Genomic DNA, 27,067 nt, shown 5'->3' with positions numbered 1-27,067 from the left:
AGGTTGGCGAATTTCGTAAAGTTGGTTGGAGTCTTGAAGAATTGATCGCAGAAGTTTTGAAGAAAAGATTCAAATTGAAGAACAAAAACTCTTTCGGAAAGCTCGACACCTAAGGTATGAAGAAAAGATCATTTGTGGTGAAGATACCTAATTAGAATAAGTTCAGAAGGCTTAGATTGCTTTATAACAATTTTTCTGAACTTTCATGTGTTCTGGGACCGGTCCTTGAAATGGAGAGACCGGTTCCCCTTAGGTCCTCACTGTGTGAGTTCTGATGCAACCGGTCCCCTGTGATGAGAGACCGGCTCCCGAACGTTGATATTTCTGTCACGCAGCAAGGGACCGGTCTCAAGCTTGAGAGACCGGTTCCCGAACGTTGTGATTTTGGTCACGCAGCGAGGGACCGGTTCCTCACTTGAGAGACCGGTCTCACACAGACCGGTCTCCTCGAGAGGACCGGTCTCTGAGGACGACACAGTTTTTTAAAAAAAGAGTTTTTGCAATCCTAGTCTACTTCTAAGTCTTCTAAACATATAAATAAGCTATGTGGGTCATCAAAAAGTTTAAGGCTTTAAATTTTTACTGATTCTAAACCCTAGAAACTTATTTTTCTTCGTTTCAATGCTTTGATTCACACAACGAGTTTCCAACAATCAACAATCGGCTTGATTCTTCGTTTTTACTCGATAACCCATACGAGAATCAAGTAGATGTTTGATTAAAGGTGAACCCTCATAGCTTATGGTATTAAAAGGTTAAATCATCACAAATCTTCGATTCTACAAGCTCCGGAAGGAGGTTCGACGCGTGGATCTTGCGTGAAGCCGAGGATTCGGTGGACGCTTCGAGGAATTGAGGCGTTGACGCTGCGAGGAGTTGCGGCAAGGTCGATTGGAGGATTCCTATCGATCGAGGACCGGCAAAGATCGTCATCTACGGGAAATTGGTAAATTGAGTCGTGAGTTTTGGTCAATATCACTTGTACTCATGTTTTCTTAGTGGATTTTCTTTGCGTGATTGGTCCCGTGGGTTTTTCACTCCGATTTGGAGTTTTCCCACGTTAAATTCTCGGTGTGCTGTTTTCTTTTCCGCTATTTTGTTTTATTCGCATCGAGATTTTTGAGTTTGCCGTTGTTACACCTATTCACCCCCCTCTAGGTGTTACTTACCTTTTAGATCCTCGGGATCCATATCTTACAAGTGGTATCAGAGCGGGTATAGGTTGTAATTCATGGCTGAGGGCGGTAACATCAATCGACCCCCGCTCTTCGATGGCACTAACTATGCTTATTGGAAAGTCCGTATGAGGGCGTTTCTTATTGCTATCGACGAGCGGGTTTGGCAAGCCATTGAATTCGGATGGAAAAATCCTACCGAAGTTGTCGAGAATGTTACCGTGCCGAAACCTAGGAATAAATGGACGAAAGAGGAAAATGAACTATCTTCGTTCAACGGGAAAGGTATCAATGCTTTATTCAATGCTTTAAACCAAACTGAATTTTCTCGCGTCTCGGCGTGCGAAACCGCCAAAGAGATTTGGGACACTTTGCGAGTTACACACGAGGGTACAAGCTTGGTTAAGATTCAAAAATTGCAAATGCTTACTAGTAGATTTGATTCCATTCGTATGGAAGAACATGAATCTTTTACCGAGTACTATACTCGTTTGCAAGACATTGTAAACACGTGTGCTAACTTGGGCGAGAAAATTCCCGATTCCAAAATTGTTCGAAAAATTTTGAGAACCCTTCCCGAACGATTCCGTCCTAAGGTTGCGGCTATTGAAACGGTCAAACATCCTGATGAACTCAAAGTAGAAGAATTAGTAGGTGCTCTTCAAACTTATGAAATGACTTTTCCTTCTAATTCGTCTTCTTCCAAGTCTTTTACTAAAGCTTCAGGGATGGCTCTAAAATCAACAAAAGGAGATGTCACTTCAACCTCATCAGATTCAGAGTCGGAGCAAAGCCTGGAGGACTTTGAAAAGCAACTAGCACTTCTAACAAAGAAGTTTCGTCGGAACTTTAGAAAGAAGTTTCCTCCCAAGTCTACTTCTTCCAAGACAAACAAATCTAAAGGGGGTTCGTCTTCTTCTTCCTCATCAAAATACAGAAAATCTGATAACTCTCAAAAGGACTCCACAAAAGAGAAGAAAAGCGGTGAAGGTCAAATTCAATGCTACAAGTGTAGGGGCTTTGGCCATATAGCATCTGACTGTCCTAATAAAAAGTCGTTGAAGAAGAAAGCTATGCAAGCTATGACTTGGGACGACTCCTCATCTGACGATTCCACTTCGAGTGAAGAGGATGTAAATGCCACGGCACTAATTGCACAGGATTCAACTCTTATGTGTTTAGCATCTGCTGACTCGTTTTCCATAACCTCTATACAAGAGAAGTCATCTTCGGAGAACTCATCGGATGAAGAATCGGACGAAGATGACATGGTCGCAGCATATCAACAATTGGTTGTTGAATCACAGAAGATGGCTAAACATAACAAGAGACTGCGGCGAAGCCTACATGAGTTGGAACAAGAAAATTCAAAATTGGTCTCTCTAACAAAGGATTTAGAACAAGAGAGAGATGGCTTGACGAAGGCCCATAATTCCTTGATCGAGAAGTGCTCATTACTTGAAAAGGAAAAAGAGACACAAGTGGAGAATATCACTTTTCCCACCAAGCAATACTCAGAAGCTAGAGAAGCAAATATGGAATTCACCAAGACGATTATTCAACTAAAGTCAGATTTGAACCAATTTTCTTCTGGATCAAGTAAACTCGACAAGATGCTTGGACTTGGTCAAACAAACAAACTTGGACTTGGGTACGAACGGACCTATGTTGACCAAGCAACAAAGAAAGATGGCGGACAGTCATCAACTGCTGTTCCTAAGCTCTATGGTAAGTTCGTCCCTCCTCAAAATAATCTGACTAACAAAGCTTGTCATATTTGTGGTGTTTTAGGACATGTAAAGAAGTTCTGCAAACAAAAGGGAAAGAGCTCATCAACACCCTTGAATCAAAGAACATCACTTATGAAGAATGATCTTAAATCAAGAGGGAAGTCAACTTGGACTCCAAAGAAGGTTGATTATAAGAAGAAACGAACATGGACACCAAATGCTCCGGAATCAAAGGCAAAACAGGCGTGGAAACCAAAGAAGGAGGATATGAAGAAAAAGTCAATTCAAATCGTCGACAAGCCACGATCAACAAAAGCAAGCGAACTGACACAGCCCAAAACACGTAAGGTTTCGGTGCGCAAAGGTGAACTCTTCCCATGCCTAGTCATTCACACTTCGCTTCATGCTTACGATAACTCATCATGATATCTGGATAGTGGCTGTTCCCGTCACATGACCGGAGATAAAAATTGGTTTACTTCTTTGACCAAAATCTCCGGAGGACTTGTTGTTTTTGGGAACGGCCGATCGTCAAAAATTGTTGGAAAAGGAACAGTGACTATTTCAGATGGCCCTACGTTGAATGATGTTTTTTATGTTGAGGGGATCAAATCTAATCTCGTAAGCATAAGCCAACTATGTGATGATGGGTATTCTGTGAACTTTTCTGATAAAAAATGCCATGTGACTCGTGATGAAAATCTGTTCTTAAAGGGCATTAGATCTCAGAATAATTGTTATGTAGTTCCTAATTCGTCCACTGAACATTGTAACCTAGCGTCATTAGAAACTGAAACTTTATGGCATGAACGACTAGGTCACATAAACTTTAAGGAGCTATCAAAGATAACCAAGAAGGAGGTAGTTAGAGGTGTACCTAAGATTGATTTTAAAGAGAACACTGTGTGTGGGGGTTGCCAATTGGGGAAACAAACTAGATCCACACATAAGAACTTGAACCACTTAGGGACAACTAAGCCTTTGGAGTTACTTCACATGGACTTGATGGGACCATCTAGGATTCAAAGTTTGGGTAGAAAACGTTATATCTTGCTTATTGTTGATGATTTTACTCGCTTTGTATGGAGTGCCTTCTTACGAGAAAAAGCTGATACTTTTAATTCTTTTTCTGAAATCTGTCTTCGTCTTATGACTGAACGAAATGATAAAATTGTACGCATTCGAAGTGATGAAGGGGGAGAATTCATAAATTCAAAATTTGTTGATTTTTGTGTTTCAAATGGTATTAAACATGAATTCTCGGCTCCTTATACACCCCAACAAAACGGAGTGGTTGAACGCAAGAATCAGGTTGTACAGGAGATGGCTCGTGTTATGCTTCATAGTAAGAAAATTGCATTACATTTTTGGGCTGAAGCAGTTTAACACAGCTGTCTATGTTATCAATCGGATTTATGTGCGTCCGGGCACTTTGAATACGCTTTATGAACTTTGGCTTGGTAGGAAACCTAACATTAAATACTTTCGTGTCTTCGGGAGTAAATGTTTTATCCTTCAGGATCGTGAAAATCTTGGAAAATTTGACTCTCGCAGTGACGAAGGCATATTTCTTGGTTATTCTACTACAAGTCGTGCTTATCGTGCGTACAATTTACGATCTAAGACGGTGATAGAGTCTATCAATATAAAAGTAGATGAAGCTTCGTCTGTAAGTTCATCTGTGAATGGTACTTCTAACTCTTTGATGAATGATGATGATAATGATTCTCCGTTTGTAATGCCTGTGAATGATGATGTTTCTACACCTGATAATTCCATTGCATCTTCTGAAAATATTGCATCAAATGATTCATCTGAGTCACAAAACATCACGTCTGAAATCCCTAGTACAGAGACTACCCCCCTGACAGAGTCAAGAGATCATCCTTTGTCAAATGTGATTGGGGATCCTAATGTTGGTGTGCGAACAAGAAGTCAGTTACAATGTGAATTTGCATGTTATGTTTCTTTGATTGAGCCAAAGAATGTCGACGAAGCTCTTTGTGATGAATATTGGATAAATGCCATGCAAGAAGAACTTAGTCAATTTGTTCGCAATGATGTATGGGAATTGGTGCCTCGTCCTGAGCAACAACACATTATTGGTACCAAATGGATCTTTAAAAATAAGAAAAATGAGGATGGTACTATTGTGCGGAACAAAGCAAGACTTGTGGCTCAGGGGTACTCACAAATTGAGGGAATAGACTTTGATGAAACCTTTGCTCCGGTCGCCCGTCTTGAATCTATTCGTATCTTGTTCGCGATTGCTTGCCATTTTAAAATCACGCTCTTTCAAATGGATGTCAAAAGTGTGTTTCTAAATGAATTTTTAAAAGAGGAAGTTTATATTGAACAACCGAAAGGTTTTATTGACTCAAAATTTCCAAATCATGTTTTTCGATTGAAAAAGGCACTTTATGGACTAAAACAAGCTCCGCGAGCATGGTACGAACGGTTGACAAAATATCTTTTGGAAAAGGGTTATAATCGAGGGGGAGCGGATAGAACTCTCTTTGTAAAACATCTGAAGGATAATTTCATAGTGGCACAAATATATGTGGATGACATAGTTTTTGGGGCTACTAAAGACAAGGATGCCGCTGATTTTGCAAATTTAATGACCAGCGAGTTTGAGATGTCGATGATGGGGGAGCTTAATTATTTCCTTGGACTTCAAGTTAAACAATCAAAAGATGGAATTCATCTGTCACAGACAAAGTATGCAAAGGAACTGGTTAAGAAATTTGGATTGGACAGTGCAAAGGATTTTGACACTCCAATGGGTACAAGCAACAAAGGACTGGGATTGAATTCAGAATGTCAGAGTGTGGATGAGAAACAATATAGAAGCATGATTGGTAGCTTATTGTACTTGACTGCGAGCAGGCCAGATATTGCGTTTAGTGTTGTAATTTGTGCTCGTTATCAGGCTAACCCTAAGGAAGTACATCTGAAAGCAGTTAAAAGGATCATTCGGTATGTTAAAAACAACCGAGTATGGCCTCTGGTATCCTATGGGAACCTCTCTTGACTTAATCGGCTACTCGGATGCTGACTGGGCAGGCTCCGCAGATGATCGGAAAAGTACTAGTGGAGCTTGTTTTTACATTGGACATTGTTTGGTTGCTTGGCATAGTAAGAAACAAAATTGTATTACTCTTTCCACTGCAGAAGCTGAATACATTGCGGCTGGGAGTTGCTCTACTCAATTAATTTGGATGAAAAGTTTACTGAGCGACTATCGGATTCCTTCTACCACTCTTACTATTCTGTGTGACAACACGAGTGCAATTAATATTTCTAAAAACCCTGTTTTACATTCTCGAACAAAACATATTGAACTAAGATATCATTTTTTAAGAGAACTGGTTGAATCACACATCTTACAACTTGAATATATTTCAAATGAAAATCAACTTGCAGATATTTTAATCAAACCTTTGGATCAAAAACGTTTTCTGCATTTAAGAAAGGCAATTGGTATGAACCCTTCAATCTAGATATATATACTAGTGGGTCATAGATCATGTGCATGTTGCATATTTTATTTCTTTTCTTGCATAATTTTCGGTGTTTGAGGGTTGGTTGAATTTCTTGCATAATGTTGCTGTTTTGGAAGATGAGTTGATCTGTGAATTTAAGTATTTCATATTTAATTTTTGATTGATCAATGTCAGGGTTATTCTCTATTGACATATTTTTGAACGATCAAATCATTGAAATTCTGTTTAGCATATTGAATCAAATTCAGCACCCATGCTTTGAAATTTGAATGTTGGAATTGTTTGTTTGATTATTAGTTTTGAGGTGAATAGATCTTTCTCTGTTTTTGAAATAGCTATAATATTTTTGACTTGAGGGTTGCACTAATTTAGGGGGAGTCTTTCCTATTTTAGCTATGAAAATTTCTGATATTCAAGATGTGGAAAGAGTTACATCCCTGCTGGGAGTATGAAAACTACCACCACATGGAGGAAAGAGCTACCACCCCGGTCGTCCGGTTAGTGTGTGCAGCTACCACATGTTGATTAAAGTATCTATGTGAGACAAAAGAAAAGTACCTCTCAGAAAGAGAAAAAGTAAGAATAATATGCTCAAAGAGCTATACATCTTGTAGGTGATATAAGGTGGAATGTTACTAAAAGATGCTCAAAGAGCCACTTCTGTCTTGAATGATGTGCATAACTCAATTCGATCATGTTATGTTAATTTCACGATTATGAGAACTATTTATTCATTTTCTTTAAACAAAATATGATGGTAAAATGATACAATTTATTCCTAGATCTTGCATGATGTGTGGGATTTTATTTTATATGTATCGAGAATTCTCATTGATTTTCGGGTAAAAATTTTGAAATTTTGAATATCCCTGAAATTGATTTTTCAAAATTTCTTTATGAAATTTTATTTAAAGTTTTTGTGGATGGAAATAGGATATTTGTGATGATTAAGCATTTTGGAATATCCTCACATATTTTTTTTGCATTTTCGAGCTACATTTAGAATTTTTTAAATTTTTCAGGCTCTGGGACCGGTCCCAGGCAAGAGAGACCGGTCCCTCCGCCAGACCCGATAAAGGGGTTTTCGCTCGATGCGTCTGTGTACTGTTTTTTTCAAAAGTTTATTTTCTCTTCCCCTGCGTTCTACCGTGTTCCTCTCTTGTCTCCATAGTGGTTTTACTTCCGATCTTCATCAATTTGCACTGATTTTAGGTATGATTTTCGGATTTTATTGCTTTTATGTCATGTACCTCAAAAATGTGTCTCGGTTCAGATTTTTTGATGATTGTTTTAGAGATCTTGCTAAAAATGCATGTTTAAGCTTCGATCTTGTTATTAGACCGGTTGTTTTCATCTTTTCTAGAATTTCTTTATCTTTTTGGTCATTTTCTGTAGGTTTTTTCATCATCAAAACCTAGGATTTCAAAGTTTTCGTAAAAAATTTGTTTTTGCTGGTTTTGTTGCATGATTTGTTCATGTTACTCATGATCATGTGGCCCCTAGGATTATCTAATATTTATATACCAATTTGCTGAAAATTTTTGGAATTAAAAATTTTTTTTTATGTAAATTTTATTATGTTTAACAGGTGATTTTAAAATAATATACTCGTGGATTCTTGTGCTTGTTGTCCTTATGGCTGGGGGTGGTCGCGGTAGCAAGCGACAGCGCTCCTCGGCTAAGAGGCCGGTTGAGCAACAACCGGAAGATGAAGGGAGTGAATATGCCCCGGGTGATGAATCTGAGGAGGACGAGCCGGACTGGGAGGCTTTTTCTCCAGAGGTGTTGTCTAAGGAAAAGGATACAAGAAAAGGCAAAGGCAAAGTGGTTGAGAAAGGAAAAGGCAAAGCTCAGGACAAAGGAAAAGGAAAGGCGTCTGAATTCACCGGTCGTCGCAAGTCTGGTGGTGTTGAAATTCGAGAACCTGGTTCTGAGCCTCCGCGTCACAGTCTACAGGATGTTCCATCTGCTCGACGGTCCATGTATTCGTCGAAGCATTGTATTGGTGAGCGCGATGTCGGCGTTGCCAGTATTATTAGCTGTGTGCCGGGATTTTAGGATTTATTTGAAAAAGGAAATCTTCATCAGATTTGTGATTTCCCGGAACAAACTGGTTTCTATTTAGAGCTGATTCGTGAATTTTATATGAGAGCAGGCCACTTGAGTGATTCCGACGGCGGCCCGTACGCTTTTACTACTTCCGTACGTGGTGTTGAGTTATCAATCACTCATGATACTATAGCATTTGTGCTAGAGATGGAAGCAAGGACTGACGGAGTGGAGTATCTGCAGGCCGGGTTTGACTCACTTCGCGATTGGAACCGTGTCGTGAACACTATTTGCATGCCGGGTACTGAATCAAACGGCATTATGGTTATGTCCAAAGATTTCAAAATGGAGTACAGGTTTCTGAACTTCGTGGTTTGCTACAACATCATGCCTCTCGCGAACACGAAAATTTTGAGATGGGATCGCATTCTGTACATGTATCTCTTGGGTAGGCCGGATATTGTAAGTGCTAAAAATATTAACATGAATATTCCGTTTCTGATTTGGCGGAGAATGGCAAAGGACATCAAGACTTCTGGGCAAAATGAGAGGTTACCATTTCCTTTGATAATCATGAGGATTCTGCGACTTCGTGAAGTGGATGTTCGTTGTACATCATACGAGCACAGTTTGGGTCGGCTCAATGAAAGGACATTTGTGAAGTCCTCGGTGCAGTTACGTACCCCATCTCAACGTGCTTCTTCTCCTCCTGCTGCTCCACCTCCTGCTACTGCTACTTCTTCACGTCCTTCTATGGACGTTTCTGAGAAAGATATCTCTGTTTCCTCTGTGTATCGTGAGCAACAACGTCTATCTGAGGAGCTTCAGAAATTGTCTGCGGAGCAAGCTGCGATTCGGAAGGATGTAAGCAAGATGAAGCGCTTATTGAATATGATTTTTGACAAGTTAGGCTGTTGCCGAGCAGATTTACCTCCAGGGGATGCTTCCGCTTAGGAGTTACCGGGTTCCTTCTTTTGTCGTTTTGGCGCTTTCTGACAAAAAGGGGGAGATGGAGATGGTGGCTCTTGATGTTGATGATGCATTTTAGCTTAGCTTCATGATGATGTTTGATGCATTTTGTTTAAATGAACTTTAGATGAACTCTGTTTAGTTAGTGCTTTAGGTGTTTGATTATGAACTATGACTTGATACTTTGTTTGATCTTGATACTTGAATCTTGATTATGTTTTGAGAATGTTTTTGCAGGAATAATTCAAGACTTCAAGACTCCATGTCTAAGTCATAGAGTTTGTATTAAGATTATGAAAATTGTAATTTTCGTTTATTGGATCGATCATGCAGGAGATTATCGTTTGGTGATTGCGATGATCTTCTTTTTATTGTTACTACGTTATGTACGAATTTATAGTATATTTTGTCACGAAATCGCCAAAGGGGGAGATTATTACGGATTTTATAGGTTGGCGAATTTCGTAAAGTTGGTTGGAGTCTTGAAGAATTGATCGCAGAAGTTTTGAAGAAAAGATTCAAATTGAAGAACAAAAACTCATTTCGGGAAAGCTCGACACCTAAGGTATGAAGAAAAAGATCATTTTGTGGTGAAGATACCTAATTAGAATAAGTTCAGAAGGTTAGATGCTTTAAAACAATTTTCTGAACTTTCATGTGTTCTGGGACCGGTCCCTGAAATGGAAAGACACGGTTCCCTTAGGTCATCACTGCGTGAGTTCGATTGGGCAACCGGTCCCTGTGATGAGAGACCGGTTCCGCGAACGTTTGATGATATTCTGTCACGCAAGCAAGGGACCGGTCTCAAGCTTGAGAGACCGGTTCCGGAACGTTGTGATTTTGGTCCCACCGCAGGAGCGAGGGGGCCGGTTCCTCACTTGAGAGACCGGTCTCACACAGACCGGTCTCATCGAGAGACCCGGTCTCTGAGGACGCACACGGTTTTTTAAAAAAGAGTTTTGCAGTCCTAGTCACTTCTAATCTTCTAAACATTATAAATAAGCTATGGGGTCATCAAAAAGTTAAGGCTTTAAATTTTTACTGATTCTAAACCCTAGAAATTACTTTTCTTCGTTCTCAATGCTTTGATTCACACCGACGTTTCAACAATCAACATCGGCTTGGATTCTCGTTTTTACTCGATAACCATACGAGAATCAAAGTAGATGTTTGATTAAAGGTGAACCCTCATAGCTTATGTTATTAAAAGGTTAAATCATCACAGAATCTTCGATTCTACAAGCTCCGGAAGAGGTTCGACGCGTGGATCTTGGCGTGAAGGCCGAGGATTTCGGTGGACACGCTTCGAGGATGAGCGTGACGCCGCTGCGGGAGTTGCGGCAAGGTCGATTGGAGGATTCTTATCGATCGAGGACCGGCAAAGATCGTCATCTACGGGCAAATCGGTAAATTGAGTCGTGATTGTCATATCACTTGTACTCATGTTTCTTAGTGGATTTCTTTGCGTGATTGGTCCGTGGGTTTTTCACTCCGTTTTGGAGTTTTCCCACGTTAAATTCTCGGCTGTGCTTTTTCTTTTCCGTTATTTTGTTTTATTCGCATCGAGAGTTTTTGAGTTTTGCCGTTTTTACACCTATTCACCCCCCTCTAGGTGTTACTTACCTTTTAGAATCCTCGGGATCCATATCTCACAAGACTCACTTGACGCATAGTATATACTTATTGGAACATGTTTGGGCAGTACTAATATCTCAATATGTTATACTCATTCATACTAGACTAGCTATTTTATTTGTAAAACTTCATGCTATGTAAAGGCATAGTAGCTAGCACAGTTCATTTCATGTTATTATATCATATGGTCTTTCAATTAAATGCTAGAATATTCTAACTTCGCTTCTTTAGCCTCGTGGTGTCTTCGCCTAAGGTCGGCGGTTTGCCCACTGGAACTATTGATTAATAGTTCTCACGCCATCTCTTTGTTGTTTATTTCAGAACCTTCCAGCGCTGGGAGGCTCAGGATCACGGCAAGGGTATTGCGTCGAGCTAGTTGTGAGGAGCTTCGCTATTTAGGTTGGTTACTTTCTTTTGTTTTTATTTGGAGAGGATGAGAGTTTTTGTACCTGATGTAGAGACCACTATTTTTGTTTATCTAGCCGCTTGTTGGACTTGCTGCTTTTAATCTCTATGGATTATGTTAGTTGATTAGTGCTTTTATCTCTTCACTTGCTTCAGAACCTATTAAATCATGCTCTGATATCACTAGATGTTGTGTATTTTTGTTTTAATTATCGCTTTGTTGTAGACGCCTTATATGTTGTAGGCATATGGCGGGTCTGGGCAGCGTACCGGGCGGGCTTCCGCTGGTCCCGGGCCGTGACATCACTATTGTTCAAGTTTCAATGAGAGTTTGCACTTAGACCATTCCACTATAGCTAAGGAAATTACTTTCTCATGCTATATTCATAGGTCTATAAGATATGTCAATGTCCATGATAGATGTCATGCATATTACTTTTCCACAAATGCCTCCACTACATGGATATAACTATCATGCAGTGATTTCATACAATTAATGCTACAATGCAATTATCCATCTTGTCTTTCGCCCAAGGCATCCTCCAAACACTATCCTCATGTCCAATACATGAATGCAACTATCGATCCCTAGACCGCATATAATATCACAATGTCAACCCTACTTATTCACTACCTTAAAATGCATCAGCTAAACCGTGTCATATGTTAAGATCTAGTTGTCCAACTAAGGTTGAATAGCCTAAGTATAACTCATGATGACTTTATCATGTTCTATCTCACCAATCACAACTACCTTGTCTAATAACAAATATAATGCAAGAAATGCTAAGTTCATTCGCCTTGTCTATAACAAGTATAATGTTGTCATCATGTAAGATAACTTTTAACTAACCCATTCACTAGGTCCCTACCTAGGGTTATACCATCATTCCATACTCTAACATACTTCTAAGGTTGCATAAAAGAGAGTTCATTATAAAGTGTCTTTTATGCTCAAGTCCACATATATGCCTCTACTAAATAACGCATGAAAATTTCATCACTAATATAACATGTCCATTTATCGTTCTCTAAATTCTAGGCATGTCATATTGAGTATGAAAAAGCACTTTAATTATGTCTTACAACCAGAAAGACTAGGGAGAGTTCATCCATTTCGGTAGGTTAAACCGCACCGGAAGCACTTGAACCCTTTCGTCTCTTTCGAACGAATTGTCCACCGAACTTCTAACCACCTAAGAAAAATTCTAAAGGGTTGAACACCCAAAAGGACTATTTGAACATTTTCGAAAAACATACACACAATAAGGTGAAAAACTACCTTTGTTTAAGGACTGAGATTTTGGCAGTGTAGCTAAACCCTCTGTTGACGATGTTTTTGTGTGTATTTTAATTACAAAAGCACTCGTCAAGTCTCAGGAGAAAACGGTTAGACCGAGAGTTACGCATACAATACTATTCACTTTAAGTGAATAGTAACTCCGATTTTTCCGGAAGGCTGATGAGTAGAGTTGGCTTCTGGCGGGCGTATCAGACTCCATTCATAGCGATCCAATAGCTCGTTTTGAACGGTTCAGCTATTCTGGAACCAATGGCACCGACGATTTCATATCTAATCGCAGCGGTTTTTGAGAAAAAGGGTTTTTTTGGATTTTAATATATATGGTTATATATGTGTGTTATATGGTGGTATGTAATAAGGATGGGTTTTGTCGCAATCGCGACCAATTCGAATGAAACGAATTGTAGTTTTGATGCCTTCGTCATGCTGAACGGCGATGGCACTGTCGGATTGAAAATGCCGACGGATGGATCTCCAGTAATTGCAAAGTTATCGCTAAGAGGTCGAAGGTGGAATTCGAAATTTGCAAAAAGTCATTATATTTATGTATCGAATCGCGTGAGACCAGATAATTACAAAAAGCATCGTCACAAGTAGGGTTTAGCTACACACTGCCAAAATCTCAGTCCTTACAACCTTTGATCAAGCTACACTTGTCCAAAGCTCAAAATCGAAGCTTCCCAAGTTTCAAATCCAACTTACAAGAGTGTTCTACACTCATCAATTCCAACCCAAAAGCTTCCAAATAAAAGCCCGCAAACAAACCCTATTTATCTACAAAACTAGAGTTTCATCACAAGAAATCGACTAAAAGGTGAATCAAGGAAAAATTAAAGCTACTAACCTCTCTTGAAGTTGCAAACCAAGCTAGGAGTGAGTTAGGGTTAGAAATCTTCCTCCAAAAGGCTCTAATCCAAGCCCAAAGCTTCTCCAATGGTGAAAGGGTCACAAATGCAAAGAGGAAGCAAGTGGAGAGATAAACCTCAAATCCAAAGCAAAAGAGAGGAAAAAAATTCAAGAAAAAGGAAGAGGAACCCTACGTCTTCTCCCTTCTGGTTCGCAGCACAAGAAGCCCCAGCCAAAGGGTGTAGTGGTATATAAAGTGTTGCAACAATTACAGAGAGAACCCTAAAGAAATCAGTAGTCTGCGAACTGCACTATGTACTGGTGAGCACGGGATGGGTACTGTACTAGGCGGAGCAGCACGCGCGAACTCGAGCCTCAGGTCTGCGAGAAAATCACTGGTACCGGTACCATCGTGATGTTAGTACCGGTACACAGTCAGTACGGTACTCTACCGATGCAGTACCGTATTCTGCTCTGCAAGTCAAAACCCGAGAGCAGCCCAAATTCTTCATTTTAGAGTTTTGGCGCCTAAGTTTCACCCTCGAGTCATGGTCGGAACATAGTCAACGATCATACAGAAAACCGCAAAAGGCTCAAATGAAACTAATCAAACACTCAGAATCTTGCAATTTGCTAAGTTCAGTATGTTACAAAACTTCTTAGTCCAATGGATGCTGTAGATCTGGAGGTTTAAGAAATACGCATGCTTAATTGTCTCGGACAAAAAAAGTCGAAACACACCTAACATAGCAAAAAAGAGAGCCTTACATACTATGAATCAAACTCCTTTTGACATATGAATATGAAATTTATGGATAGAGAGAAGCATGTCTAGAACTTTAGTTTTTTTTTTCTTTCCCTTTAATTTTAGTATTACTTGATTGTTGCATATCTAATTAGTTTATTTTTTCAAGAATAGATCTAGGTTACACTAGTCATCCTTTCAATCTACGAAACTGATAATAACATATCTTCTTCTTGAGTTAAGAACATCCTCTATATTTTTTTTTGACCCTTAACTCATTGTATTTTTAAATGACTAACTATCCCTTTGACTAGATGCAATTACAGCTTTTTGTCGAAGTTTAAATAATAAATTATAATAAATTATACTTGAAGTGCTTACTAGGAATTAGAAAAAGTGTTCAATTTTGATGGAAAAGGTAATCTACTTTCAATTTGCTGGAAAAGTAATTAATCTTTTTTTTAGAAAAGGTTTAAGGTTGGGAGGGTTGCGGTAGCGTCGCGCAGCTCGCGTTATGGAGCAGGCACGGCATGCGTGGAATGGGTATGCTGGGTGGTTGTGTTGGGGTCATGCTGGCCTTATTGGGAGAGAACGGTGGTGGTGCTAGAGGAAGGAAAAGATTGATCATCTGAGAGGATGAAGAAGGTAGGGGTCAGAGAGTGTTTTCCGAGAAAGGAAAAAGCCTCGAGAGTGGGACAGGTTTCTTTCCTCCGTTTCCCCTCGTCACGCCTTTAGCTATTAGTTTGGCATAGATCTTGAAACATATCCATGGTTATAAATTTATGAGCACAACATCTACTATACTCATAAGAGTAGTAACTGCACTATATATAATATATATATAATATTATATACTATATATATATAATTAGGCTACTAATACTTTGATAGCGCCAAGTCATTGGTGCTATTAAGTTTTTGGCCATTGGCCATTGGATGAAGGGATGTATAGTTAAGATGATAGTGTCCCTTAGAGTTGAGTGAGTGGTTGGTTAACAGTGTGATCTATGGATGGAATGGTCAAAGGGGTAGATCTAACGACGAAAAACTCGATAGCATCAAGCACTTAATATTATCGATAGTATAGTAGCTAGACTCATTATATATATATATATATATTATATATATATTATATAATATATATATATTATATATTATATATATATAATATATATATATATTAGAGTGAGGCTACTATGGTATCGGAAGCACGGAGCCTTCGCGTGGCTTCCAGCTCGTTTTCGATGTTGCGACTTTCAAATTGTCGATCGGCTCCGTTAAACTTGATCTAGAGTATTTGAAGTACCTAGAAAATAAATTTATGATTTTACGATATATCATTTGCCTAGTGAAGCGAAGGGGCTCAAAATCAACTGGCTAAAAAATAAAACTCTTACAAATATAATAATATGACATTAAAAATTTTAAATCAAAGATATTGATACTTGTTTTATATAGTATAAAGAATTTTCTATCAAAATTTACGTGATTTGGATATTTCTATACCGTTAAACTTGCAAACAGGCTCACTACGGCCATTGAAATTTGTTGATTTTGAGCCTATTCGATCACTAGGCAAATGATATCGAAAAATAATAAAAATTTATTTTCTAGGTACTCCAAAATACTCATAGTCAAGTTTAACGGAGCCGATCGACGATTCGAAAGTCGCAATATCGAAAACGGCTGGAAGCACGGAAGGCACCGTGCTTCCGATAGCATAGTAGCCTCACTCTATATATATATATATATATATATATATATAATATATAATATAATATAATTATATATTATATATATATATATATATATATATATATATATATTCTGCCGTTAGATTTACCTCTTTTATCATTTTCATCCGTTCGATTATACTATTCAACCGACCACCTACTCAACCCTAGGGGGCCCACATCACCCTAACCACAGATCTTTTAATCCAAGGGCAGAAAACATAATAGCACCAAGTCATTGGTGCTATTAATAGTATTCCAGCCTAGTTCTCTCTCTCTCTCTCTCTCTCTCTCTCTCTCTCTATATATATATATATATATATATATATATAATTGAGCTAGAATACTTTTAGAAGCACTAAGCTCTTGGTGCTTTTAGGTTTCTAGCCCTTGGATCTACTCCTTGATTACTAATAGCCTTTAGATCAAACACTATTCCACCTACCACCACCTACCATCATCATCTCAACCCTACATCTCTTCATCCAATGGCTAAAACTCAAAAGCACCACTCCCTTTGGTGCTTTTGGGAGTATTCTAGCTCAACTATATCTATATATATATATATATATATATATATATATATATATATATATATATAGAGAGAGAGAGAGAGAGAGAGAGAGAGAGAGTTGGACTGGGCTACTATTAGTAGCAAAATCTCATTGTTGCTACCAGTTTTTTAGTCTTTGGATCAACTCTTTTTATTATTTCTAACCATTGGATTAAATACTATAACCCAGTAGGGACCACTCAACCCTAGGGGGACCATTCAACTCTAACCGACTAATATCATCCTGACCCTATAATTTTTCATCCAAGGGTTAACAACTTGATAGCAAAAAAAGCGTTTTACTAGTAATAGTATTCCAGCCTAATTCTATATATATATATATATATATATATATATATATATATATATATATATAGAGTGGGCTGGTATGCTTCTGGTAGCACGGAGCCATCCGTGCTTCCAAGTTGTTTTCGATGTTCGGATATTCGAATCGACGATCGGCTCCGTTATAGTTGATCTAGAGTATTTGAAGTATCTAGAAAATAAATTTTGTGATTTTTCGATATCATTTGCCTAGTGATCGAAGGGGCTCAAAATCAATAATTTTAATGGCCGTGGTGAGCCGTTTGCAAGTTTAACGGTGTAGAAATATTCAAATCACATAAAATTTTGATAGAAAATTCTTTATACCATATAAAACAAGATCAATAACTTTGATCTAAAATTTTAATATCATATCATCATATTTTGTAAGATTTTTATTTTCAGTCGTTGATTTTGAGCCACTTCGATCATTAGGCAAATGATATCGAAAAATCGCAAAATTTATTTTCTAGATACTCAAATACTCTAGATCAAGTATAACGGAGTCGATCGTCGATTCGAAAGTCTGAACATCGAAAACATCTTGGTAGCACGGAGCGCTCCATGCTTCCAGAAGCATACTAGACGCACTCTATATATATATAGCTATCATTTTAGGAAGACGAAGACCTACGTCCTATCAAGTCATTTTAGATGATAGAGATTCGACATTGATGATCGGAATCGTGAAAATTGATCCAGAGTACTTGACTAAATTTCATAATTTTAAAAATTATTTATGTAGTGATCAAAGGATCACAAAATTGATAATTTTTTATAGCCTATATGAGCTGTTTGCTTGTTTAACGGTACAAAGCAGTTCAAACTGTTGGAATTTTTGATAGAAAATTTTTATACTATTTAGATAACGTTTAATAACTCCAATCATGAATTGGGAAAGTCTAAACTCTATTTTCAGAAGGTTAATCATTTTTGACCATTCATTTTTTGACTCTTTGATCAATTTAATAATAATTTTTAGAAATTACAAAATTCAGTTTCTAAGTATTTTTAATAGTGTAGATCAATTTCTGTGACACCCCACTTTTCCGGGGGTCACCCATCCTAGGACTACTCTAGCCCTAGAATATTTAACTCTATTAATCTCTTGGAACTAGCCACCGTCCAAAATGTTACAGCCGAATTAAGAGTTTTAGTTCTATTATATCTTATATATAGGACTATCTCGGGTTTTATATTCTTCTCTCCTTTAAGCCCTGACGTTCTTATCAGGCTCAGACTCATAAGTATCAAGTGATGTGAGACTCGTATCGCTAGTCTTAACCGATCTTGTGGGAGAGCCACACTCCACCACAACGGTTAACAGCTGGGGGAGCCGCGCTCTATCCGCAACAGTCAACAGCCGGGGGAGCCGCACTTTGTCTGCTGTGTAATCCTGACTTAGCCGAGACACATCTCATATTTCAAACTGGTGATTGGTTCTGATACCAACTATGACGCCTTGCTTCTAGGGGGTCACCCACCTTAGGATTACTCTAGTGCTAGTATGCTTAACTCTCTTAATTTCTTGGAACTAATCACCGCCCAAAATACTACAGCCTAGTTAATTCCCAGGGGGTCACCAATCTTAGGACTACTTTAATCCTGTCTCGCTTAACTTTCTTAATTTTTTGGGCCTAGCCACCACTCAAAATATTACAACCCCGTTAAGAATTTTAGCCCTATTATATCTTATACATAGGACTATTTGGGGTCTCACAATTTTAACGGTGCCGATTAGAGTTTTGATCATCCAAAATGACTAGATGGGACAAATACTACAGCCGAGTTACTCTCCGCTCATTTGCCGTGACCCGGTGTATCCAGTTTTGCACACCATTATAAGTTAGTTAGATTTACATTTTATCTTTTAATAATTTATTTTAGGCTTAGTTTGAGATTGCGGGGAGATTGTGTTACTTGCTGTGAGAAAGTACGATGGGAAAATATCCGGTTTGTTTTCGTACGTAATATTACGTTTCGCATATCTCGATGAGTCGGTTACGATATATTTTCTACGGTACAACCAGAGAATGTAGAACCATATAAAGCTTTTACCCCTACTCCATTTTATCTAATAGCGTCAGATGGACCTCAATACCAAACTAAGCCTTAATAAATTTAGATTTGGATTAAGCCATGCACATAATTAATAATTTATTAGTCTTTTTTACAAAATTATATATAGGCAAATTTAACAAATTAAATTAAAATATTACTTTTAAATAGAGTTTTTAAATTTAGTATTGTCTATATTCAATGTATATAATAATTTTTTTGAGAGAAAGGTAACATGTTACTCATTTCGTTTATTTATTTTAAAAATAAACTTAACTAGAAATGTAAATCAATTAGAATTCGAACTTGAGACCTTAGGTATTAACCACAAAGTCCTTTGCCATTTACGCTAGGGACAATCGGTATGGATTGGATAATAAGGGAAATAGATAGTGTTGTAATAAAAAGTAAATATAAAAATCCAATGAAAGCTTAATATAAAAAGACACAATTTGTTTATTTTATTGTTAAAAAATAAAGATTTGCCGTGTAGTGCTACGATTTTACTAGTTTAAAAGAAGTGCTCCACTTGGAAAAGCAAGTCACCAAATCCTTTTCTTTTCTTTTCTCTTTTTTTTTTTAAGTAATAATAAAAAACTGAGGGACCATTAAACCACTGAACACGTGATACATGTCTCCAATCATCCAAAGGATGTGGAAAATGGTAGAATTATAGAATAGGAGAGATAATTCGGTCAATTTTTAGTGAATTACTGAACGAAACTAATTTTTTGATTTAATAATTTTCCGAACCAAACGATCAAACTATTTACTTCAAGTTGACAATCATCTGAACCAAAATATTTTGGTTCAGTTCAGTTCGATTTGGTCAGTTTGCATAATTTTAAGTTGCGTGCCTTCAGGATTATAATAAACCAACAATTTAGATTTGCAAGTTTGAAGAATTAAAACGTTTTATATTCAAATTTAATTTATATTAAAAAATTAAAAGAAAATAACGGTAAAAATTTATTAGACTAAATACAAAAGATTCATTTTTCTTTTTAAAATATTTTTAGATAATATATAGTTTAGTTTTCAACCTAAAAAATATTTTGGCTTATTTAATTTATTAAGAAAAATAAAATTTTAGATCAAATCAAATTTTTTAAAATAAAAAATCAGTCAAGTCAAACTTTATTGACCTAATTAAGTCTACCGTGCTCATCTTTTTTTATTAGAAAAAATTTTAAATACCATCTCTGTAGTTTCGCACTTTCTCACTTTAACATTTTGTGATTTAATGTTTATTAATTTGTGCTCAGTGGTTTTATTTTTATTTTTTTATTATCGATTCTACTAATTTTTTTCGTTAAATCAGTGATAAAGTTAAAACTATAAAGTACTAAAGTGAATATTCGATAAATCTAGATGGAATATTTAAAGTTTTTTATATATAATTTAACGAAATATTAACGGAGAAGCTGGCGAAGAAATAAAAAAAAAAAACCACATGATACTAATTTGATACACTTTAAATCATATGACATGATACTAAAGTAAAAAGTAAAAAACTATGAAACTACTGAAATGATATTTGAAGTTTATCTTTTTCTATTATACTTGAAACAGCCTTGTACGCATAAATTTTATCATTTATTAAAATAAAATATGTTACAGTGGCGGAATGAACTGCCAAAATCTAAACCATTTCTTTACATCTTTACAACAACGGCTAATACACGCGCCTTAACATCACAATGTCACAAAACTCGAACCTTTTCATTGTAAACAAAAAAAACAGCGACAGGCAGGAGAAGACTTTTCACCGATGCGATAGAAATCCGCTGCCGCTCGTCTTTGACGGTCAATTCCCGGTCAGACCGTCCGAGCCCAGGAAGTTGCGTGCGGGGCAGTCTGGAACCTCCCGTTCCCAGGATACATTATTGTGCGGACCGGCTCCGTCACGTCAGCTGCAGAAAGGGTCATTTTCTTTCTTTCCTCAGCATAGTTTTTCGGCCGGAAAACTAGATTTCCGTAAAGTCCAACAGTAAAGCTACAATCCCATAAAATGTTTACAACCTTAACTCAAAAAAATATAATTGCATACAGTTGTTGGTAAATTTATAAAATTATAAATATATTTTTACAAAATTTAATTTTTTATATTATTTTTATAAAAATTTTATATTTTCAAATACACCGATATTGCTAGAATCTATTAAAAAATATAATTAATTATAAATAAAATACTTAATCAAAAACTTTATGAATGAGATAGATTTGACAATTTTTTTAATTTTTTTTTATATTATTTGTGATGGTAGAAAAAATAAAAATACCAGTTGAAAATTTTTAAACGAATATTACTGTATAATTTTAATAATTAAAATTTTTGAAGAAACATATTTGTAACGATAAAAATAAAAATTTTACTTTTCTACTCAAAAAATAAGCCGGGCTCTAACGGTAAACCAGAAGAACAAATATAAATATCATTGAGCTTATGTAAAAATATATTTATTATTTGATATATTTACAGAAAATTTTATTAAATTAACCCTTAGAAAAAATAATAAACAAAATTTGAAGGTTAAAAATTATTTGAAATTGAGAAGATCAGTCTGCAGACCTTAGATGGTCGATGGCTGCAGCGGCGGACACACCGCGAAGCAGTCCTCTTTCTTGGTTTCTTCTTTCTTTCTTTCCTTCTTTGCAGCCGAGATCAAACAGCGTACGATGATATAGAAAAATCTTAGGCGGTAGAAATGCGGCGAGGGAAGCGAGGGGTGGTCACCATGGCCTCCCGGCCGGTGCGGATAGTGACGAGGCGGTCGGGGATGGTGGAATCGAACAGCCGAGGGCTTGGGTTCTCCGCGAAGCACACATAGTAGCACGCCACGCACGCCTGCGGCAGCGCCATCCCTATCCTCGTCTGTGCATGCAGCATTATTTTTATTCGTCTTCGCATTTTTAAAATAATTCAACGAGGATAATATATAGCCTACCTTTGGGTAACAATGAGCATCAATGATGAAAGAGAAGTTGGTAAATTCATCATTTTTTAAAAACATAACGGTTGAACAACTGAAATTTATTGTATTGATCAGTTAACATTTTGAATTTTTTGTTGCTAATCAAAATCCTTGAATGAAAGTGAATATAAGAAATCCACCGTCCAGAAAAATGCAACACTTTAAAACGAGTCTAATAGAGCAAATATGTTTCTTTGCTAGGGAGTTGCCATTTTAATGTATCAGCAGATATGTATAGCATTTTCAAACTGCATATATAAATATATTAAAAAATTATAGTACTTAAGGACATATCAGCAACGAGTTGAGCTAGAACGAGTTGAGCTGGAATACTCCCAAAATTATAGTACTTGTGAATTTTTAATTCTTGGATGGAGAGATGTAGGGTTGTGATGATGGTGATAGATGGTGGTAAGTGAAATAGTATTTGATTCAAAGACTAGTAGTAATCAAGAAATAGATTTAAGGGCTAGAAACTTAAAAGTATTAAGAGGTTGGTGCTTCTAAAAATATTCTAGCTCAATTCTATCAGCAACCTACAAGAGAAATCCTACAACATACTCAATAAAAACAACATCAAATTAACCTCCGAACTAATTATGAAGGGAGGTTATACTAAGAAAGATGATGAATTTGATTCAATTCAGTCATAGGAGATAGTGATAAGATTCAATTAATGTGTCCAGCAGTATCAAAATCAGCTCAGCTCGTAATATTTATGGACGAAGGCGGAAGAAAGGAAGAAAGAAAGGGGGAGACGTAGCGAAATTTCGTACCATGAGATAGCCCACGAAGAAGGCGAGGAGGGAGGCGGTGGCGGTGTAGTGCTTGTGCGTGGCGAAGGTCCAGGAGGCAGCGAAGATGGTGCAGATGGCGCCGCTGCAGACACCGGTGAGGAAGCAGACGGAGCTGGTGATGTCCGAGTCCACCAGCTCCTCCATCCCCTGCCTCTCGAACAGCCCCCACGTGCTCTGCGATGCCGCCACGAAACCCCTCCCATACGCCGCGATCTTTTTAACCATACACCCAACCCATTCAGCATCATCAGTATTTGGACGTACACAGATTGAATAAAAGATGAATGATGAATCGTTTTCTTTTACTGTTTTATTGTGAGATTTGAGTTAGTAGAAGACGACTAAGTACCGTTCCGGTCTTAATATCTTTTATTAATAAATACAGTAAATATCAAGCAGATCAACCGAGAGAAGTAACAGCAGTAGATTTCAAGAAAATCAACAGGCAGAAATAACAGAAGAGAGAGATAGCGTAGAATGCTCAGTCGTAGGAACGAATGTGTGGACAGTAGACTTAAAGCGATTGATTCGAGAATATTTGACTGGTTCGTTCCGACGGCGGTGTGCTGCATGGGCCACAGAACAATCAAGTAGTTGTTGAAATCGATTGATGATTACTTCCTACCTTCTAGATCACACTCGTTATGTCATTTAGTTCCTACCGTCCAGACGACACTCTGAGCTTGGGATTTATGCGATTGATGTGAGGAATCGAATAAGGTTCCCCTGGAATTGAGATTTACTAATAGAGCTGGCTCGGAAATAGCCCTGACACTTACATGGACGAAGGCCCAGCTGTTGCCGTAGCGAAAGACGGACTCCATAACGTGGAGGCAGCAGTGGGCGCAGGAGAACATGAATTCGTCCTCCCCCTCCAGCAGGTTGAGCCCCCGGGCCAGGATGCGGAGCGCCTCGATGGTCGGCACGAAGAGCGACCCGAGGCAGGCGCTGCCGAGGTTCCGCGACACGGCCCGCTGGAAGCTGAACTGCGTGCTGGACTGCATCCCCCGCAGGTAGTAGAGCGCCACCACCCGGCTCACCGTCAGGTTCGTCACGTTCCGCATCACCTCCGCAGTCCACATCAGGCTCAGAACGAGCGCGATGATCGTCAGCGCCGGGTAGTAGAAATTCAGCGCGCCGATCACGCCCAGGCACCAGACCGAGATCCAGAGGAAGCCCAATCCGACCATGAGGTACGCCGGGCCGTTGAGGTCCTCGAACTTGGCGGCGGGGAGGAGCGCGCGGGAGAAGACCCTGGCGGTGAAGGGGATGCGGCGGGTAACCCAGCAGGCGTAGAGGCCGGTGCCGATGGAGAAGAGGATGAGGGCGACGCCGATGCCGGCGGTGGCGGGGAGGGAGAAGCAGAGCAGCAGAACGCCGGCGGCCATGGTGAAAGCAAAACTCGACCAGAGGATGAACGTCACCATGAAGGAAGGCCATGTCCGGACGGCCTTCTGCCAGGCGAACGCGAGGATGATGCTGACGGCTGCGGCGCCCTCGATAGGGGGCAGCCAGAACCGGAGGACGCGCTTCTCGCGCCGCGCCTTCGGAGAGTCCGGGTCCAGAACGCCCTGAATAGCCTTAAATACCGAATATATATATATATATATATATATATATATATATATATATATATATATATATATATATATATATATATATATATAAAACAAATATATTACACTGATTACCCAATAATTAAAAAATATCTAAAACTCTTTTTTTTTTTTTCCCACATCGTCAGCTAAAAGAAATTAAATAAAGGAACTGACGAATATTCGGTAGTTCAATAAATAAGCAATAAAAAATTACTTGAGGTGGGGTTGGTGTGATGGGCGGGTAGGCGGAGGCCGAGGCGGCGGAGGAGACGACTTGGATGGGAGGAACCGGATGCTGGGCGTGCAGCCTGGACACCGTCGCGGTCGCCGCCGTCGCCGCCGTCGCCGTCGCCGTCGCCGCTGCTGTCAACTCCCTTCTCTGATGATTTTGATGATCTGACGAATCCACCACCACCACCACCTCATCAGCATCTCCTCCTCCTTCCGTCCTCTTCTTCTCTTCTTCCTTTTCTTCTATTTTCTCTTCTTCTGTTTTCTCTTCTTTCCTATCTTCTCCCGTCTCCGCCGCTCTGCTTTCAGTAACCTGTGCGAAAATATAATTATTAAGCTTAGAGAACAAAAAAAAAAATCGAATCTAATTAGGAATAAGCATGCGATCGATCGGATTGCTACATACGTCCTCCAGAGCACCCATGAGGAAAAGAGGAGGAAGAGGGAGGTTTCTTTGTTTTGGAGTTGCAGCCACAAGCAAACCCACGAGGAAATGAATGAATTAAATGGGGAGGAGTTTTTTCGTGTTTTCGTACCGTTAAGTTTGGCTGGTACTTCCTCTTTTTTATTTATTTAATATTTATTATTTTAATTCTACTCGGGCTTGTTTTTTTTCGTTTTTTTTGTGGCAATTCTTTCTCTCTCCGAGTCAGGCATGTCAGAGGAAGTCTATCGATATTAAACCTTCACATTTACCACGAAGGAGTTCTCGAGAAAGGGATTGCCTGTGATGGGTGATGGACGGTGCAGATTAAGTTTACTGTTCTTGTTGCAACGTGGATTTGACAAGTTATACGGACTGAGAAAGAGAGTGTCAGAGAGAGGAAGCTGATTGGTTGGAAAGGTATTTTTTTTTAAAACACTTATCCTGCTGGTAGGGAAGTAATGGGCCTTGCGGGTGCTCCACCACGACCGGTAATTATTGGTGGAATCTGATACCACCCGGTGCCGTTAGTAGCTGCGAGAACACGACTAACATTATTTGTAGGGCTGGCAAACGACCGAGCCGGCTCGTGTTTGACTCATGTTCGGCTCGATATTCGGCTCGCTCGAGTTCGACTCGAAATTAAATAAGTCGAGCTTAAACAAAATAAAAGACTCGAAATTTATTTCAAGCCGAGCTTGAGTATTACTCGGCTCGTTCGAATTAGATTCGAAAAGCTCGAGAATATATATATATAGTGAGGCTACTATGTTATCGGAAGTACGGAGCCTTCCGTGCTTCCAGCTCGTTTTCGATGTTGCGACTTTCGAATCGTCGATCGGCTCCGTTAAACTTGATCTAGAGTATTTGGAGTACCTAGAAAATAAATTTTATTATTTTTCGATATCGTTTGCCTAGTGATTGAATGGGCTCAAAATCAACAAATTTCATGGCCGTAGTGAGCCGTTTGCAAGTTTAACGGTGTAGAAATATCCAAATCACGTGAAATTTTGATAGAAAATTCTTTATACTATATAAAACAAGATCAATATCTTTGATTTAAAATTCATATTAATATTATTATATTTGTTAAGATTTTATTGTTCGAGCGTAGATTTTTTGAGCCTTGTTCAGCTAGGCAAAGATATCGTAAAATCATAAAATTTATTTTCTAGTACTTCAAATACTCTAGATCAAGTTTAACGGAGCGATCGACAATTCGAAGTCGCAAACATCGAACGACGCTGGAAAGCACGAGAAGGCTCCGTGCTTCGATAGCCATAGTAGCTCACTATATTACTATATATATTATATAATTATAATATACTATATATTATATATATATATTATACTATATAGCTAGAGCTAGAATACTTGTAAGTATCACCAAGTGATACTTGTTTGTTTTTAGCCCTTGGATGGAAGATGTTGGGTTGAGATGAATGGTCGGTAGGTGGTGGTAGTGGAATGTGTTTGATCCAAAGGCTATTAGTAATCCAAAAAGTAAATCAATGGCTAAAAACACACAAGTATCATTGGTATATGTAAAGTATTCAGCTACGTTATATATATTTATATACTATATATATATTTATATATATTATATATATATATATAATGTATTTTAATTATATATAGGTTTTAATTTAATTTGGACCATTATTGTTGGCCCATAAAATAAACCCAACAAGTATAACCGTGCAGTTGAGCCCAACTCTAAATTTACATAACACACTCTCCCTTTCAAACTTTCACTGTTGCACATAACCCTAAAACATGATAACATTCAAATTCCCAAATCACTAATTTTTTCCCCCTCTCTCTCTCTCTCTCTCTCTTCTCTCTCGCTCAGACCCTCACCCAGTCAGGCAGTCACCCTAGCTCACATTTCTTGCAATTATTTTGTATTTTGAACTATTGGACATGTTGCATCAAATTGTAGGTAATGTTCTATAATAATTAAACTATTGATTATATAATGTCGAGAATTTCAATCGGCTCGTTTAGAGCT

At 38.3% G+C, this 27,067-nt stretch overlaps 2 protein-coding genes across 2 annotated transcripts; both read right to left on the bottom strand.

Moving 5' to 3' along the window:
- LOC109724259 (CTL-like protein DDB_G0274487) lies at positions 20,609 to 24,386 on the bottom strand. The gene is made up of 4 exons (XM_020253019.1): positions 23,583 to 24,386; positions 22,783 to 23,016; positions 21,604 to 21,906; positions 20,609 to 20,944 (listed from the first exon to the last, which is right to left on the bottom strand). The coding sequence occupies exons 1-3, from the start codon at positions 24,228 to 24,230 to the stop codon at positions 21,727 to 21,729; spliced, it is 1,062 nt and encodes a 353-aa protein (XP_020108608.1). The 5' UTR covers positions 24,231 to 24,386; the 3' UTR covers positions 20,609 to 20,944; positions 21,604 to 21,726.
- Positions 24,499 to 25,289, bottom strand: LOC109724258. The gene is made up of 2 exons (XM_020253018.1): positions 25,039 to 25,289; positions 24,499 to 24,945 (listed from the first exon to the last, which is right to left on the bottom strand). The coding sequence occupies exons 1-2, from the start codon at positions 25,054 to 25,056 to the stop codon at positions 24,544 to 24,546; spliced, it is 420 nt and encodes a 139-aa protein (XP_020108607.1). The 5' UTR covers positions 25,057 to 25,289; the 3' UTR covers positions 24,499 to 24,543.

Source organism: Ananas comosus, linkage group 18 (assembly GCF_001540865.1).
Source record: "Ananas comosus cultivar F153 linkage group 18, ASM154086v1, whole genome shotgun sequence".
Classification (NCBI taxonomy): domain Eukaryota; kingdom Viridiplantae; phylum Streptophyta; class Magnoliopsida; order Poales; family Bromeliaceae; genus Ananas; species Ananas comosus.
Note: the sequence above shows the minus strand (reverse complement) of the source record. Positions and strands in the feature narration are given on the sequence as shown.